Below are 19296 nucleotides of genomic sequence, written 5' to 3'. Positions count from 1 at the left end.
AAGACAAGTATTCCACCCGAACCCAGCCACGGAATGTGTAAATGCAGTTGCACCCTAAAGCTCAAGGTTTTGCTTCCAACCCATAGGTTGGAGACAACCCAACCAGCAAACTACTTTTGATAAGCAGGTAAGTTACCAGGTTATTATATAATTATATATGTTCTTACATAACATTTCTGGCCCACACTTGCACTAATGACATATCACCCAGCAGTCAGCAGCCTACTGTAATTTACACTCTCACATTAAATTCAAGCATTTTTGCTACGAGGGTTGTCCATCACCAGTACTGTGCAGCAAGAAACCAGCATCACTAAATGAATGGACATGGATTAACTGTAGAGATCTGTCACATACTGTAGGTTAATCAGAGGACTTTCATCTAGTCCATGACTGCAGATCTTAAATATCTATAACTATGGCCACCTATTTCATCTCACAATGACTTTCAGATATGAGATGATAGTAACAATGCACATCCCTGCAGATCCCTCCACTCCTCTCTACCTCCAACAATCCCAGCTCTGGCCCAGAACTATACACTATGGTGCAGGATTTCTGATTTGACCGCCCAATGCAGTAACCAGCTAGCAGACTATAATCACATAATACCATAAATGGACCTGCAGAGCTTCTCCAAGCTGCCAGTGTGCTGAGAAACCGCCAGTGTACTGATAAACCACGTCTGTGTCTCTTCATCCACCACACTGCTTCATGCTATGTCCCATAACACCATAACTGCACCTCGGTGGCCATCACGCATGACATGTAATCTCTTCCCACATAGGATCACAAAACAAAGACAAAACTTTTCCAGCCACACACCACCCCATGGGATGCAGCTTGCTGCCCATGCAGGTAAGTGTTTCAGTGCCACACCAAGGGTATTACTCACTATACAAATACAATACACTATTTATCATTTGTGCATTACCAAGATTTGTTTTGAGCCTATTGAAATGTTTGTTTCCATTACACTTCAGAATAATAAAACAAAATGTGCTTCATTTGTGTTTCATAACTGCTGCTATATGTTGAAATATTTGTACAGTTCGTTTACAGGAATTTACGTTTTTTTTAATTAGAAACAAATTGGCATCATGCACTACTTCCTTTTGCACTGCCTTTAACAAAGCCACTGGAATTATGTGATTCTTTGGTGTTTTCTACATAATTACGAATTTGCTGCATTTAGCACATAATCCTTCATCTGCTGTAAAATGTACAGATTTTAACAAAAACTATAAACAGATCAAAAATTACTATAAAGGCTGCAACGCGTGCTGACGCTCAGTGGAAGGTCCTTCGCAAAGGCTGACTGATCACCTTTCAGTTACTTATAGCTGTATGTGGAACTCGTACTAATGAAGTGAAATTTTTGCCCAACAGTGCTAAGATGTAAAAATGTCAAAATATTGAAGTGATATTATCACAAATTGTTCCACAATAAGCCTCCTAATTTTTTTTTTGCCAGACATTAATCAACTTTGCAGCATAATTTACCCGCACCCCGTATAATTCCATTGGTTGTGTCTGTACCCCAGCAAGACTGTTACATACTTCACTTTACAAAATCCTCTCACTTATCAGCCAAAGAAAGTAAAATAAACAACATAATTTAAAAGAATTTACAGCAATTTGTCAGAAGACACAGCCTGACATTTAACCTGTCTTGGAACATGCAGCAAATGAAACAAGATCAAAACAAAACATAAAGGCATTTTTATTGCTCATGTACCTGCTGAACTCTAGCACCTCTATACTGCGCCAGTGGACTTGGTCGTATGTGTGTGTGTGTGTGTGTGTGAGGGGAAGGGGTTGGGGGGGTTCATTTAGGATGGCCCAGCTCGCAAATGCTCCCCTGGTGGCTACAGCCCTGAAGAAAAGTTGATAGAGCCACTCTGCATGTAAGTGACCAAAGATTCTCCTCAGTAGCTGAACATTGAATTGCTACGCTAGACAAAAATCGTAAAATAAGTAAATGAGATAGTTCTTTGAGAGAGAATTGTGATATTTTTGTAGACTGCAGCCTTGCACTTGAGAACACGTCAGATACATTGCCATGGCAGCTTGCCAAAGCCTGCTAATTTATAGCTGGCCTGTCACTTAAAAATTCTGATGTTTTATCATGGCAAAATCTATGTTTTAACTCAGATTTTGACTCGCTGTTAGACCTGGCATCCTTAGGGTTGTCTTACCCCAGACTTTTTGCTTTTACCTCCTGTTTTGTTGCTGTAGGACTCTGAGCACACTACCACTGCTAACCAGTGCTTAAGTGCATGTGCTTCTCCCCTAGACATGGTAACATTAGTGTCTCCCCAATTGGTATATTTAATTTACCTATTAATCTCTTGTACAGTGGTCTACCATATACCCAAGTCCTGTAAATGCTACTAGTGGGCCTGCAGCATTGCTTGTTCCACTCACTTAGATAGGCCAGTAAACATGTCTCAGGGCTGCCACTGCAGCGCCTGTGTGTGCAGTCTCACTGTCACCCTGACTTAGCCTCCAAAACCTATTGCCAAGCCTTAAACATCCCTTTTCTTGCATACAAGTCACCCCTAAGGTAGGCCCTGGGTAGGCCAGAGGGCAGGGTGCCATGAAAGTGAAAGGCAGGACATGTACTTTTAACTCTCACAGTCATTCTTCATTACGTTGAGGCCTTCCCCTCTCACAGGACAGCATTGGGAATTCCTTATAATACTTTTAAGCTGTAATTCCCAATCAGAGAGGTGTAGCTGCATCGTGTTTAGTCTCATTGGAATTGAAAGAATAAATCCTCTTTACTAGTAAAGTCCAATTTATTATTACTGTTTTAAAAATGTGACTTATAGACAGTGGACATTTCTCTGCCCTTACTGTCATGTGTGCCTTCATGTGCATCTGCATTCATCTGCATACTGATGGGTCTTCCTGCGGAGGAGGTTGCGAAGGGCTCCCATTTACATTTCAAAGAGTAGTGACCAGAGCCCACACAAAGCGGCTGATTACCCCTCACTGATAGTCTGGAGCCAGGGCTGAGCTGAAGGAGGGGCCTGTGCACTTCACAGAAACCTTTTCAAGTCATCCCCCACATCAGAGGCACATCTTAGTATAAGTACTGGGCCTCTGTCCCACAAAAAGTAGTACACTCCTGGACTGAAGGGAACGCTGTTGGAGTAAAGACTGCTGTGTGCCAGGTTTGCTACTCTGCCAGGATTGACTGTTCACAGGAACTGCTGACCTGAAATGCTGTGCTGCCCTGCTGCCTGCTGATCTCTGCCTGGTAGCTGAGGGCGCATCCTCTAGCCTCAGAGTGATTCCAAGGACTTGCTGACTTGCCTCTGGTTCTACTAAAGTTCTGCAGGACATCAAAGACCCAGAGCAGCTTTGTTGCACTTTGCCGCCACTTTCATCCACAACCCTGAGCGGCTTTGTTGCACTTTGCCGCCCATCTTCATCGACAACGCTCAGAAGCTTTGCTGTACTTTGCCACCCTCTTTCATTGACCACCCTGCGTGGCTTTGTTGCACTTTGCTGCCCGCTTTCATCATAGACACTGAGCAGCTTCATTGAACCTTGTTGCCTTCTTTCATCAAAAACCCAGCAATGCTCCCTTGCAGACTGCCACCCACTTGCCAAGGATTACAGAGTGGCCCGACTGATCGCCGTCTGCTTAAAACTTTAACCTTCCCTATGGTCCCACCAGCTTCCTTGTGACTGCGCAGGGGAAAAGCCTCACACAGGAACCTAACTCTCAGCTGCTCACCAAGAAGAGCGCACCCCGGATATTACCGTATTCTCTTTATCCTGTAATCGCTTATCAGCATTGTTTTGTTTAACCTTAAAAAGTGAATATCTAATGATTGACGAATTGGATTTTTGTCAAGTTGGTCTTGACTTATGCCGATAAACAAACTTTATTTTTCTATCCCTGTGTTGGAGTCCTTTTGTGGTGCACTTCCTGTGAATACTGCGCGAGTGTGTTGCACAAATACTTTACATATTGCCTTCCAAGTTAAGCCTGCATGCTCTGCGCCAAGCTACCAGAGGGTGAGCACAGATTAATTTAGATAGTGTATTCTGACTTGCCCTGACTAGGATTGTGGTCCCTACTTGAACAGGGTGCATACCGCTGCCAACTAGAGACCCAGTTTCTAACACTGTCCCTTTACCCTGCAGCTAAAATACATTGTACATTTTTTAGTGTACTGAGGGTGCTTTTTCTATCTGTGCTTACAGTCACAAGTTTCAGTATTCAAATATCATATATATATAATTTCAGATGTGATTTATTTATGTGCTACTGTCATCGGAAATAGTAAATAGTAGAAGCAGATCCATACATTTCATGGTGGGGCCTCCCTTGTGATTAAGTGTCACAAAGACTTTTTTTTCAGCTCAGCTTAAAAACGTATTGGTGAAAAGCCTGGCAGTTATAATGATGGGAATGGTGAAAAAGCCCAGTTCTTCAGGTTCACACGTGGAACCCGTGACCGCCTTTTTCTTCATGTAATCAGATGTGTGAGCATTGAGAAACATGTTTTCTCCTCCCTTAGGGCTGTTCACGAGGCAGGACTGAACACTCAGCATTAAAAATCAGCCTGAGATTCTCCTGCCTACCATAGGTTTCCTTCTGTGACCCCCTAACACCCTTACTTTTTGTTGACCGTTTTTTTATTTGTTTGTCCTGTCAGGTGCCATGACGAGAGGACAACTGAGCCCTGTGGAGCTAGTACATCAGTATATACGACATGACGAGATTTACGAGGCCATCGGTGTTTTGAGCAGCTTGAACTGGAATGTTCTAGGGCATCAGTGCTTCATATGTCTGAGCGCCATTGTAAACCACCTGCTGAAGCAAAAACTAACGCCAGATCGAGAAGGTAGGAATGTCTTATTAGCTACATTTGAATACATTACATTTTTAGAGTATTACGAATATTTATCTGCCCTCTTAAGAGTGATTCAGTGTCTAACTGGGTGCATGGATCTGCCCTCTTGGATGAATGGCTGAATCATGGTATCAGTGATAAATTAGAAAATATGGAATACAGGAAATCATGAGTGTATCTCCCACCTTACCTTGGGGCAAGCAGTTGGCGTTCAACTTTTATGCAAGCTATTTTTGAACAAAGGTTTTGACAACTCTAAAATGTCAACATCAGTATAAAACAGGCTAAAGATATGGTGCTGCCGTAATCTGAAATGTAAAGAACTTAATACAGGATGCGCAACCTTACCTGCTACAGAGAGCTCACTAATTCCCCATAAAAAAACGCAGTTATATGCAGGCATTAGCTTTACCAGTCTTTGCTCCAAGGCTGTTCAACCTCCCTCATCTTGAACACAATGCTGAAAAACTACAGACCTCGACATATCGACTATCTACACAATAGCTCGACGCCCTTTCTGTGCTCTTTGACTTACTCATAAAAATACTGTTTAAAGCCATCCAATATACATAACCAGAATACCTCGGACCTCAAAAATAAACCAAAGGGAATTGGAAAACTACCCAAAACGGTACGAACGTCAGTGAGCCATTTAGGGTGACCTGGCGTCCCGGTTTTGCCTGGACAGTCCTGGGTTTTCGCCAGCTGTTTTCAGAGAGAGTCGCCAGAACACGGTGGGAGGTGGATTTTTGAGGTTTGTGAAGCAAAGATATTTAGCAGGTGTTATCGGAAAGCAATGTAATTAACAGGCATTGCTCTGGCTTAAAAATTTGCCTTTTAATTATGTTCCTAGTGCCTCTTCTTTAATTCTACGCTGATGAGTGCTGCCATTATGTGCGCTCGGTTGAAGTTAAATGGTAGTCCTTCTATTTTAGTGAAATGTCCCAATTGTTGGTTTTAAAATTCTGGTCTCCCTATCCACATTGTGTACTATGATGGCACTCGGGGCATAGATATCTGTGGTGGAGCAGGCACAGGTTTGTGAGGGCGTTCCTGTCCCCTATTGTGGCATGGGCGTGGGGGGTGGCGGTTGGCGGTTGGCAAGGGGAGATGTTTGCTCCTCTGGATTTAGGTACAGCCTGGTGTGCAGGCGCACAGTGCAGAATAACGCTAAGGCCGCCATAGTGTTAGGATGGATGACGTTAAAATTGTACCCCACCTTGAAAAATATCCACGGACTCCCATGTGTGGCTGCCTTTTACTGCTCGAGCAAGGGGCGGAGGGTCCCTTTCATGTGCTTAAAGACAGCAGAAAGCTCAACCACACACCTCCTACTCAGTCCTGAACTGTAGCTTTCCGAAGTTCATAGAGACTGCTTTGGGCCTACACATAACAGCACAATGTGCAAACTCATTGCACTCCATCGCGTAATTGAGATTTTGGTGGGTACAAATCCTATCAGATGTTTAAGGGAAAAATGCGAACAAACAAAATGCAAGCTGCTGTGTTGTCATGTGCGATTTTGGTCTATTGTTTAGCACAAAATACAACCTTGCATCCATAATGAGCTCAACGCTGCACTGCATTTCACTCTAAAAATAGCACAAAGTGCCAGAGCAGCATTGTGCACAACAATGCTTAACTTTTCGGGCATTCCACATAATTTCCTCACAGGAAATTAACACAAATATCAGCCAGGCCTACTGTTTTCCAAAATCGACTAACTCACTCTCCCCTCCACCCCCAATTCTTCTTGTCCCACTGTCCTGAGGCTACCTGATGGCAGCATTTAGCACTATTGAAATGCCCATGCATTTATTTACAGTCTTATTTATCATGGGGAATGTACATATGCGAATCTAGTAATCTATATTACTATCTTTTCATGTGTACATTACCCATGATTAATTAGACTTTTATGTGAAGACAAAGTGAGGACTGTTATATGATTTCTGTGCATTTAAACAGTTTCTGTAGGGAAATACCTCATAAAAGCAAAATATAAACAGTAGCATGTCGGAAGATAAAATGATAAAAACTGAAATTTAACTGACTCGAGGGGAAAGGTGGATGATTACAGATTGCTGAGCCTAATGCAATCCCCCAGCTTTCCCCTCGAGTCAGGGGATTCTTTCCCAGCTTCCTTATACTCCCCTCTATTAATTTCTCCAACGCAGCCCGTGAAAAGTTACTAATCGGTTGTATCATAAAATGGCGACATCAACAATACTTTATAGTCTCAGTAAGCGAGTATGATCACCCATATCTATTCCAAGACACATAAAGTTTACCCTTTGAAACCCAACTAATTTTTTTTTGTAACATATATATCTCAAACACTGAACACAATACACCAAATCTTAACAAGCACTGGCATTGCCAATAGGCTTGACTTATAAAAGCATGTGCCCATTGGGTTGCTAGTGAGTTTAGGTACTCAGTAGGTCTTCATGCATGCACTGTGTCACTCATCCTTTCTTCCATGCATCCATCCATCTCTACTCGGACTCATTACTGCATTCACCCACTTACCCGTTCACATTAAACTACACACGCAAACTCAACAAGCATATGTAAGATAAACGATAAAAAGGGTAGAGAAAAGAAGGCACGCTGCCATTTAACCATAGCAGAATTGCTTGGAATAGAACAATCATTAAACATCGCAGTGGGAGGCAGTCTTGCAATTGTGTGGTACATGATGCATCATTGTTTTTAAGTTCCATCAAAGTCACCACCAGCTCCCAAGACACTATCAACAACACAGAACACATGCACTTCCTAATCCACATTAACAACAACTCCACCCTCAGAGGTACACTAATCTACAGACCACCAGGACCACGCCCAGCCTTCTGCAACACCATCGCTGACACCATCAGCTCGCACGCCCTCACCTTCACAGACTACAATCTCCTCAGTGATTTCAACTTTCACTTGGAGAACCTTCAAGACCACAACTCTACCTCCTTCATAGACAGCCTCACCAACCTCGGACTCAAACAACTGGTCACCGCACCCACTCAGCAGGACACACGCTCAACGCAATTTTCACCTCAAGCCAACACAGCCTACAACCCACACCATCAAACTCCTCTGCGTCCACTTCTCCTTCACCAAACCCCCCGCACACCACCATCAACACACCACACCCTACCGCATGTGGGACAAGATCCCCACAGAACGCCTGAACTCCCAACTGGCTCACAACCCCACCCCCCCCACACCAACGACCCCAACACAGGAGCACACAACCTCTCTAAATGGATCACTACCTGCGCAGACACACTAGCCCCCCTCAGAAAAACACATCGCCACCCGCAACATCAAGAATGCCCCATGGTTCACCCCCGAACTCCAAGTGCAAATGCCGCCAAGCGGAGAAAATATGGCAACAAGAACCCTCTACAACCAACTTCTCCACCCTCAAAGCCACCATCCGCACCCATCACCAACTCATACGCACCGCCAAAAGAGCCCACTACAAGACATGCCTTGGCAACAACTCTCAAAACAGCAAAGAACTCTTCACCATCATTAAAGAGCTAGCCAAACCCAGAGTCAGCAACATAGACCCCACACACACACACAGCCCCTATGTGACACCCTCTCCAACCACTTCCACCACAAAATCCTAGACATCCACAACAGCTTAATACCACACACACCCACCCACCACACACACCCCTCACTCACCCAACTCAACCCCCACTCACGACCCCCCCACAACACTCACCACTTGGCCCCCACCACACACGAAGAAACCAAAAAAACCATGAACTCCATCCTCTCCGATCCCCCTCCGACCCCTGTCCACATCGCATCTACAGCAAAGCCAGCTCTACCATCGCCCCCATACTCTGCGACATAAGCAACTCCTCTTTCGACTCGGCCACCTATCCAGACCCCTGGAAGCACGCGGAAATCACCGCTCTCCTAAAAACATAAAGCAGACCCGGAGATCCTCTCCAACTATCGCCCCATCTCTCTCCTCCCTTTCCCCGCCAAGGTTGCCGAGAAACTAGTCAACGCCTGCCTATCCCACTTCCTCGAAGAAAACAACACTCTTGACCCCTCACAATCCGGGTTCCGCAAGAACCACAGCATGGAAACCGCCCTCATCGCATGCACTGGCGACATCAGGACCAAAGTCGACAAAGGCGAGACCGTCGCACTCATCCTCCTAGACCTCTCCGCAGCCTTTGACACTGTCTGCCACCACACACTCCGCACACGCCTCCACAACATAGGAATCCGCCACAAAGCCCTAGACTGGCTCACCTCCTTCCTCACCGACCGGACCCAGAGAGTCCGCCTTCCACCTTTCCACTCCACCGCTACCAAGATTATCTGCAGAGTCCCCCAAGGGTCCTCCCTCAGCCCCACACTCTTCAACATTTAGATGATCCCCCTAGCCAACATCCTCCGACCACACGGAATCACCATCCTCTCCTACGCAGATGACGCCCAACTCATCCTCTCCCTCACCCGCAACCCCACCACCGCCAAAACCAACCTACACACTGCTCTCCTCGACACCGCCAACTGGATGACAACTAACCACCTCAAGCTTAACTCCAACAAAACCGAGATCATCATCTTCGGCCCCAACAAAACCATATGGGACGACTCCGGGTGGCCCACCGCCCTAGGCCCCGCACCCACCCCCGCAAACCATGCACGCAACGTCAGCATCATCCTGGACCCCTCCCTCTCCATGACACAACAAATCAATGCACTAACCTCCTCCTGCTTCCACACACTCCGCACTCTAAAAAAAAATCCTTCAAATGGATTCCCCCGGAGACCAGGAAGACAGTCACCCATGCACTCATAAGCAGCAGACTTGACTACGGTAACACCCTCTACGCCGGCACCGCACTCAAATTCAAACGCAAACTTCAGAGAATCCAGAACACAGCCGCACGCCTCGTCCTTGGCCTCCCCCGCCACAAACGAATCTCACCACACCTCAAATCTCTTCACTGGCTCCCCATAGACAAGAGAATCACTTTCAAGATCCTCATCCACGCACACAAATCCCTCCACAACACCGGCCCAACCTACCTCAACGTAAGAGTGAACTTCCACACTCCCACCGCAACCTCCGATCAGCCGACCTCGCACTAGCTACAGTCCCCCGCATCCATCGAACCACCACAGGAGGCAGGGCCTTCTCCTACCTCGCCCCCACAACCTGGAACTCCCTCCCAACCAACCTCCGAAAAACCAAAGACCTTCCTACTCTTCAGAAAAAACCTCAAGACATGGCTGTTAGAACAGTACCCCCCCTCCTCTAGCGCCTTGAGACCCTCACGGGTGAGTAGCGCGCTCTATACATTTTTTTGATTGATTGATTGATTGATCGATTGATTGAAGTTCCAGCATGGCTACCATGCTGAGAAGTAATATGTTGGCTATCTTGGAATGGTAAAATAATGAAATACAATGAATAATGCCATTCCAAGATGACTGCCTGGTTCAGAAGGAGTGCTCACTTAGCAGATGAAAGGAGATATGGTGCACTGCAGATGAAATGAGTGACAAGCAAGTGGCACAGTAGCATTGTCTGGGGAACTCCAATATTCTCTAAAAATGTACTCTAAAATCAAGGAAAATAAATAAGAGAAAGGCAGAAGTGAAATGGGATCTATAAAAGGAGAGCATGTAAAACCAAAGAACAGGCCAACCTGTGTATGACATTTATGGATTGCCAGGGGTGGTAGCTGCGACCCCTGGTTTGCCCCTTGGGCACCCTGTGGCTGCCTTTGCCACCCCTGGCCTCACAAATGGCAAAATCAATATCAGGAACACAGCCTGATATCTGCCTTGTTTTCAGCCCATTTTTTAAATTAAACTAGCAGTGTATAATTGTATGTAATACACTATCAGTATAATTAAAAATGGAGTAGCACAAGCTGGAATGGAACTTTTGCCGCAGCTAAGTAAAAAAAAAAAAAAAAGTAAGACATCTTTTAAAGATATGTTGTGTGTATGCTTGTTGAGGAAAGTGTGTGTAAGTGTGTGAGCATTTATATGTGTGTTTGTGAGCATGTGTGTGAGTGAGTGACAGTGATGGGTAGGGAGCGAGAATAAATGAGATTCAACGTCAGGAAGTTCTTGTTAGTGAGTATGTGATGTCAGATAGAGACTACTAGCTGCAGATTCTTTATGATAGAACTTACTCCAGGCATTATACTTGATCCACAGATTATTTTGTGAGCTGTACCCAGGCGTGCTCGTTGTTGACATGCTGTTTCGGGTGGCATCGTCCACTCCGGAAGTAACGTGCATTGCGCATATATAGGCGCCACCTCAGAGTGCTGACATCAGCTATTTTCTTTCTGAACCAGTCAGTGCAGATTCGGAGAAGAACGTCTCCCAGTCACTTTTTTACTGACCTTTTTCGACCGTTTGTTGAAGATTTTTATGAGTCTCCTGGTGTGGCAGGGGTGTCTATGTGGGAATCTGGGTTTGAGCCCTGTGGCGCCTGTCACTGGCAAATGTCAGTGACGTACCTACAACTTACCTGCCTCTGGTGTCTTGAGTTCAGCTACAATGCATCCATTGTCACGCCAGGCATCCCAAGGCTTTGAGGGAGCGATCCCTCAAACTCCTTGCTGCTTGTCAGTCTCGATCCTGGTCGAGAGGAAGATCCTGGGATCGGTTGGTGAGCCATCGACCTTTTGCAGTCAAAGACCTCCCATCAGGTAAGTCCCACAAGAAAAAGAAGAATAAGAAGTTGAAGAGGTCTTCGGCATCGCACCATGTGTCAAAGTCATCCGACGAGACGAGGGAGCGCCGTCATTTAAGGCCTGGCTCTACGGATGAGCTTGCTCCTAGACCGTCTCTGCACCCCTTTGAGTTTTTCGGAGCGACACCCGCCAAACTCTGTGAGTTTTATGAGGCCACGCACCTCATATTTCGGCAGCCTGTCCCCGCTGGCATGCCCTCGGGACCCACAAGTTTTTGAGGGGCCGCTACTGGTTTTTCACCTGCGGATTTGCCCTTGGCACCAATCGGGCCTCTTTGATCCATGGATGGATCTGGACTGATGCCGGTTGGGCCACCCTGACCTGCGGCCACCCCTCTTATGACGTCTCTGCGCCTCCAGCGCACACCAGTAGCTCTGCCCCCATTCTACCCTGACTCCAACACAAAGTTGGATGAATGTCGTCCGACACCAACTGGAGCCATTCCCTCAGGCTGGAGCCAATTCTATGGGCTAGGGCTTGAAGAAGATTGGGATGGGCCACTGGACCTTGATGAATACTATTCCCTAGACCCCACTGAAGACACCTGGTGTGAGGATTTGGCGAATGCCAGTGGACTGGACACCTTCCTAGATACTGGCTTAGTCTCTCCTCCTATTGAGGAGACAGCCTCATTTGCTATGATGGTGTGAGAGTGGCTGAGGTCTTGGACCTGCAGCTTCCCCATTGTGGCTGTCAAAACTAAAGTCTTGACGAGGTGCTTAAGCCCGTGAGTCACCCCTTCAGAGCCACTTCTCCCATTTAATGAAGTCTTCACGGATGTCCTGACAGGGTCTGGTCCAAACCCTGCAGGGGTCTCCTGTGAACAGAACAATTGCCCGCTGCAAACACCTCACCCCGGAGGACCCCGAAATCCTTACTCAACACCTTGGTCCAAGGCTCCACTTAAAAAATAAATCCTCACGCATTCCCTACTGCTCCACCAGACAGGTAATCCAAGAGGCTGGGTACTTTAGGCAAGAAGATGTTTTCTTCTGCCAGCCTGGCACTGCGGTCAGTGAACACCACTTGCCTTTTGGGCCGATACTCCCAATCACTCTAGGACTCTGTTGTGCAGGTGCTTCCTGTGGTCTCAGAGAAGGCCCGAGTCATACTCTCCCAAGCTATTTCTGACTGGAGGGATGCAGCTAAGATCGCCATTTGCTGTGGGCTGGACTTGACTGACTAACCTGCCTGAGCAGTTTCATCGTCAGTGGCCCTTAATCACCACTCCTGGTTGAGAACCACTGGTTTTTCAGGTTTTTTTCAAGTTTTGCTGATGACATGCACTTTGATGGCTCCTATCTCTTCTGGGACAACGGATTAATTGCTGGAGCGCTTCAAGGACAGCAGAGCTATGGCCAGGTCCTTGGGCCTTTCCATGACCCCTCATCAACCCAAGTCTGCCTTTCTCTCCTTTTGTGGCCACAGAAGGGGCTTCTCAACCCATCCAGCCACTACAACACTCAAGCTTCTCAGCTCTTGCATGACTGAGAACTTGGTACTCACAGCCCCTGTTGATCAGGTAGCCAGAGGTCTGACGAGTCCACCCCGCCATTTCCAACCCGGAGACGCAGGCTCTAAGCCTCTTTAGTTTGCCCACTGAACATCATGAGCACCCAGTGACAGAGAAGATACGCCATCACCTGCACCATTAGAGGATGATAACATCTGACCGCTGGGTTCTCCAAATTGTCCAAAGGGGCTACTCCCTCTCGTTTGTGACACCCCTCTACCCATGCCGCCCACTTGCGACAGGCAGAAAGAGGACCATATCTCCTTACTCCACCAGGAAGTGTTGTCTCTCTTGGCCAAGCAAACCATAGAGAGGGTGCCAGCAGCAGAAGTTGGTCTTGGTTGTTATTCCCACTACTTTCTGGTGCCCAAGAAGGATGGAGACTTTCGTCCTATCCTAGACCTGCACCCTCTCAATTCCTTCCTTAAAAAAATTAAAATGCTCTTGCTTGCTCAAGTCCTGTCTGTCTTGGACCATGGAGACTGGATAATGACGTTGGACTTGCAGGACTTGCATACTTCCACATCTCCTTCCTGCCTACCCACAGACCATACGTGCAGTTCACTTTAGGTAGCAAACAATTTCAGTTCACCGTATTCCCATTTGGCCATACCAGCACTCCTCGGATGTTAAGCAAAGTGATGGTGGTTGTTACAGCTCATCTGCGGAGATGAGGGATACCAGTCTTCATCTGTCTCGACAACTAGCTGTTGAAGGCAGGCTTGTCCCACGCAAGTGTCTCCCACCTCCAGACTATGGTGGTCCTTCTGCATTTGCAGGGGTTCAGTAAACGTGCCGAAATGTCACACCTGATCCCTTCTTAAATGCTCCTGTTTATTGGAGCAGTTCTGGACACAGTGCAGTTTTGGGCATATCTTCCCGAACCGCGAATCCAGGATATTCACGTTATGATGCTAATGTTTCAGCCTGTATCTTGAGTTTCTGTGGGAGTGACTCTGAGGCTGTTCAGCCTTATGACTTACTGTATCCTGCTTGTGACACATTCCCACTGGCATATACGGGCTCTGCAATAGGACCTGAAGTTAAAATCTCAGAGGGCACTGCAAAAGATCTGCGGTGGTGGTTGACAAACCGCAATTGGGTCAGCGGCAGACCCATCTCCCTTACCCAACCAGAGCTGGGTGTATTGACAGATACTTCACTCCTGGGATGGGGTGGCCATCTGGGAGAGGTGGAGATCAGAGAGCTTTGGTGTCTGGTGGAATCCACACTCCACATCAACCTGTTGAAGCTCCGAGTGATCCGCCTGGCATTGAAAACCTTTGCATGCTTTATCAATGGGAGGCTAGTGCACATATCACGGACTATAACATGGCCATTTGGTATTGCAACAAACAGGGAGGGGTGAGGTCGTGGACCCTTTGTTGAGAGACCCTTTGTCTCTGGACATGGCAGAAATGTCAGTTCATTCTCCCGGTGGTTAAACACCTGGTGAGTTCCGTAAACTCCAGATTGGACAAACTCAGCTGAAGCTGTCTAGCAGATTACAACTTGCGTCTCCATCCAGAGGAGGTACAAGATTTCTTTCTGCTGTGGAAAGAACCTTGGTTAGATCTTTTCGTCAGCGCTGAGAACGCTCAATGCCAGCAGTTTTGTGTGCTGGAGACTCGCTTTTTTTCTTGAGTGGAGCTCAGGCCTCCTGTACGCCTTTCTGACCATCAATGATGTAATTTGAGATGTTATCAATGATATCATCAGTGGTGTCACTGACCATGTCCTGAGTGATATGTAAGGTCATAAGCAGTGCATTACGGGGGCTCAAGTTCTAGTTAGCTCAGGTAACTATAACTGCTGAATTTCTTTGGCTTTGTTAAAATGAAATGTGAGCCTAGCTATAACGTACCTACAACCTTTGGATTTTTTCAATTAATTTCTAAGGTTTTTATAATTCTATTTCCTAACTATAACATCCCTGTAACCTCTTTTTTTTTTCCATTAATGTCTACGTTTTAAAAAGAATTCTATTTCCTAACTATAACGTCCCTGTAACCTTTGATTTTTTTTCAGTTTCCTAACTATAGTGTCTTTGTAACCCAAGTTTTTTGCAGTGAATTTCTAAGGTTTTTTTTTTTTGCATAAACTAACGTAATTACAATACAATTATCAAACCAATATAACGATGGTATCTAGTGAGTTGTATGTTGTACACAGGGATGCAGCTTAGTAAGTATGATTGGAGAGGTGTTAGCTTGAGATTTCTCGACAATCACGCTGGGCATGATGTTAAAATACATTAAACAACAAATAAGGTCCGTGCAAGCAGCTTAATAGGCAGTAGAGAGGGAAAGGAATGCGTATTCGTAGGTGTACTAAGTGAGAGAAACCGTTTTATTTTATGCAATAACCAACATTTTTGAAGTCTTTCAAACAGAGAGAGGGGGAGAGTATGCTTTTGTTTTTGTATGTGTATGTACAAATTCTTGGTGAAATCCGAGAGACATCTCAGCGCACCTTATTTCAGGGCTGACTTTAGTGCTGGTGGCACCAAGTGTGACAATGATTTTAGGTGCCCCCCAATGACTACCTCTGCCATAGTTTCCCTCTCTACCACCCTTTAACAAACCTACTGAAGTGTCCATGACTACTTTCTCTCAGATACATTTTATTAGTTTTATAGCATCACTCATACTATTGTAATGTAGGGTGTCAGAGACAATGAGTCCTGTGTGTAAAAATCTATATAGTAAATGTTACAAAAGAAAGAGGACAGCAAGTTGTAGAAGTCACAGGTTATCCATATTGGTAGGCAGTATAGTTTGAGTGCTTGTTCTGCAGAAGCACAAAATTAGAAATTACAAGTTAACACTATGGTTGAAGGTTCTCTCTAATATTAAGAATTGTTTTCTACCCAAGTGAACCCTCTTTGCAACATTAGGATAATGAAAGAGTGGGGGAAACAAAAGAATCTCTCTGACAAAAGCAGTAATACCTGACATTATCAGAGTCAATACGTCTACTAGACAGAACTGTGATATCTGTCCAGAAAAAACATTTATCATGGGAGTTATCTGGACATTTTTATTGTTGCTTGAAAATAGATAAAGGCAAGGAACTCCAGCACCAGGCACTTTTAAAAACATAATCCTCTTTCAAACAAGGCGCCCTGCCCACAGTGAGCCCCTGGTGAGGTGGTACCAATTACAACACCATAGACTGGCCCAGCCCAATTGAAAGGAGATGACCCCTACTATTTATCACAAAATAGAATTATTAGGGAGGTATGTATTTTCATTTAATTAATCGTGATTATGTCTCAAAATGTAGTGATACTTATGTTCCATTTTCGCGTTTAATCGTGGATTTGGCGTATTTTGGACAAATTGTAAATAGCATATATAGAGATATTGTAATTAATGCTTGAACCTAGTAGTTTAGTATATAAAGGTAAATATAGAAATATATGTGCTTAAACATCATTTACAAAACTATTGAATTACGTTATTCGTCATCGCGATGACGTCGGTATCCGCAATGACATCTGGATTTGCAGAGATCACATGACTATGGAATGAAGTGATTTGATTGGGCAAGTCATTTCTGTCTCCTGATCAGGAAGACCACAACCAATTTTCTTTTCATCTGCAATGCTCTTTCCAGGGAGTTGTTTTGGAGCTGCAGATAAATCAAAATTTTGTGGTAAATGTATTGTTTTATTTTTACTTTCAACATATAAAATGGCACCTGGTGGTACTGGGGAGGAATGTGCACACCACCATGAAGATAGTTCATCAGAAGATCAACCCCCTGCAAAAAAACAATCTATTGCATGGGAGTTATTTACCATACCCTCAGGCGAGAGCAAAACTGTTGCTAAATTTGTTCAGTGCAGCCTTTGTGACAAAGTTTTATCAAGGGGCACTTCAAATAAGTATTCATGTGGAACCACCAGCTTACTTTACCATCTGAAAACGTACCACAGTAGGCATCTAGCATGGGCCCAGTGAGAAGGGAGTGCAGATGATCCCAGTATGTCTCAGGTTCCAATGGTGGTACCTGGCGACCCTATACCTGCTGCCACACAGGAACAGCTTACAGACAAAGCACACGATTTAAAGAAGATTGGTAGATTTTGCCTTCAAAGCTAAAAGGTGCTAACAGTGTGGGAGAGAAGTCCGTGCAAGTTCTGCAGCAGACTGTGAAAGATCATCAGTGCTGATTTTTATTTTCAGTGAAAGGTTGTTACCCCAGGTTCAGTTGTTGATGGAAATCGGGTTTTCCACTTGCCATTTTATTTAAAAAAAATAAAAAAAAGAAACTACAAAATGTTATAACATTTAAAAAAAAAAAACGTTCCAGGAAATAAAGATTCTTCTTAGAAGCGTCTTTCATGGTTCAAAAAGAATATAAACTGTATGAGTGCGTGTTTGGATCACTGAGTGAATAGAAGATGAGTGTATGTGTGGGTAAGTGACAGAGTACATTAGTTTATGTTTGGGTGATTGGGTATATGAGTGTATGTCGGTGAGTGACTGAGTGTATGTGTGATTGAGTGTATGAGTACATGTATACAAAAGTGAGTGAGTGATTGAGTGGTGCCTGGGTGACTGTAAGACTCTAAGTGTGTGCATGGGTGAGTGAGGGAGTGTATAAGCGCATGTATGTGAGAAGTGAGTGAGTCCATGTAGGAGTGAGTGAGTGCAAGAGTGTGTATCTTTGTGACTTAGTGTATACGTGGTGCATGGGTGATTTGAGTGCGTGAGTGCTTGTATGGGTGAATAACTGAGTTCATGAGTGTATGTATGGGTGAGTAAGTGTGTATATGAGTGCATGTATGGGTGAGTGAGTGTATGAACTATTGTATAGGTGAGTGACAGCATGCACGAGTGCATGTATGGGTGAGTGAGTGCAAGTGTGTGTGTATGAATGAGTGAGTGGGTAGTATATGAGTGAATGAATGAGTGCATGTATGAGTGAGTGTATAAGTGAATTAGTGTGCGAGTGGTATATGAGTGATTAGCTGCATGAGTGCATGTACAAGTGAGTGAGTACAAGAGTTTGTGTATGAGTGAGTGTATGAGTTGTATGTGGGTGAGTGAGTGCATGTATGAGTGAGTGGACGTATAGGTGAGTGAGCCCATCAGTGTGTGTATGTGTGAGTGAGTTTGTGTGTGGGTGAATGAGTGTATAACTGGTGTATAGGTGAGTGTATGAGTGACTTACTAATTGTATGAGTGCATGTATGGGTGAGTGAGTGTATAAGAGATGTATGAGTGAGTAAGTGACTGCATTAGTGGTGTGTGGGTGATTGCATGAATATTTGTATGCATGATTGAGTGCATGAGTGTATGTGAAGGTGTTTAAGTGAGTAGTACATGAATGGCAAAGTGAGTGACTTCATTACTGGTGTGTGGGTGATGGAGTGCATGAGTATGTGTATGGAAGAATAAGTGCATGAGTAATTATATGGGCAACTGAGTGAGTGCATAAGTGATGTATGGGTGATGTGACATTGACTGTGTATGAATGCATGTATGGGTGAGTGAGTGCATGAATCCATCTATGAATGAGTGAGTGCAAGAGCGGTGCAGGAGTCAGTGACAAATGCAAAAACAATGGACGGAATGCTGAACATTGTCAAACATTCACCCCCAGTACAGTGATCTGGGCCTAAATCCATCGTTTTTTTGCTGCCCATGCCATTCCAGTTTGGACCCAGCCATATGCAAATCAGTCTTGACCCTGTTCCACATGGGAACAGTCCAGCCCGAACTGCTAGGCCAGGTCTTCCCTGGACTGGTAACAAGCATCCTGGGACCGGTTTCGGGGTTTCACCCCTCATCAGCCAGGCTAGCTTGAATCCAGTGGCATGGGAAGCACGGGACCCACGTCTGGGCATACCCTTCCAACTTAGGGCGACAAATGCAAAAACAATAAGTGATGGACGGAATGCTGAACATTGTCAAACATTCACCCCCAGTACAGTGATCTGGGCCTAAATCCATCGTTTTTTTTGCTGCCCATGCCATTCCAGTTTGGACCCAGCCATATGCAAATCAGTCTGATTGGGTCCAAACTGGGGTGGCATGGTGAGCAAAAGAACGATGGATTAAACCCAGATCTGTGACTGGGGGTGAGTGTTTGACAATGTTCAGCATTCCGTCCATCACTTGTTGTTTTTGCTTTGTCGCCCCTA

General features: G+C 45.2%; 1 protein-coding gene across 7 annotated transcripts in view; it reads left to right on the top strand.

The window, feature by feature from the left end:
• Positions 1 to 19296, top strand: part of WDPCP (WD repeat containing planar cell polarity effector) — a 2103513-nt gene that overhangs the window by 1154761 nt on the left and 929456 nt on the right. For all 7 annotated transcript variants that reach the window (XM_069234220.1, XM_069234221.1, XM_069234222.1 and 4 more), the window contains one exon: positions 4677 to 4865. In XM_069234220.1, the coding sequence (XP_069090321.1) occupies positions 4677 to 4865 (189 nt within the window). The remainder of the gene's footprint in view (positions 1 to 4676; positions 4866 to 19296) is intronic.

This window comes from Pleurodeles waltl, chromosome 5, assembly GCF_031143425.1.
Source record: "Pleurodeles waltl isolate 20211129_DDA chromosome 5, aPleWal1.hap1.20221129, whole genome shotgun sequence".
In the NCBI taxonomy this organism is placed as follows: Eukaryota; Metazoa; Chordata; class Amphibia; order Caudata; family Salamandridae; genus Pleurodeles; species Pleurodeles waltl.
This window is presented reverse-complemented; position numbering and strand designations above follow the sequence as displayed.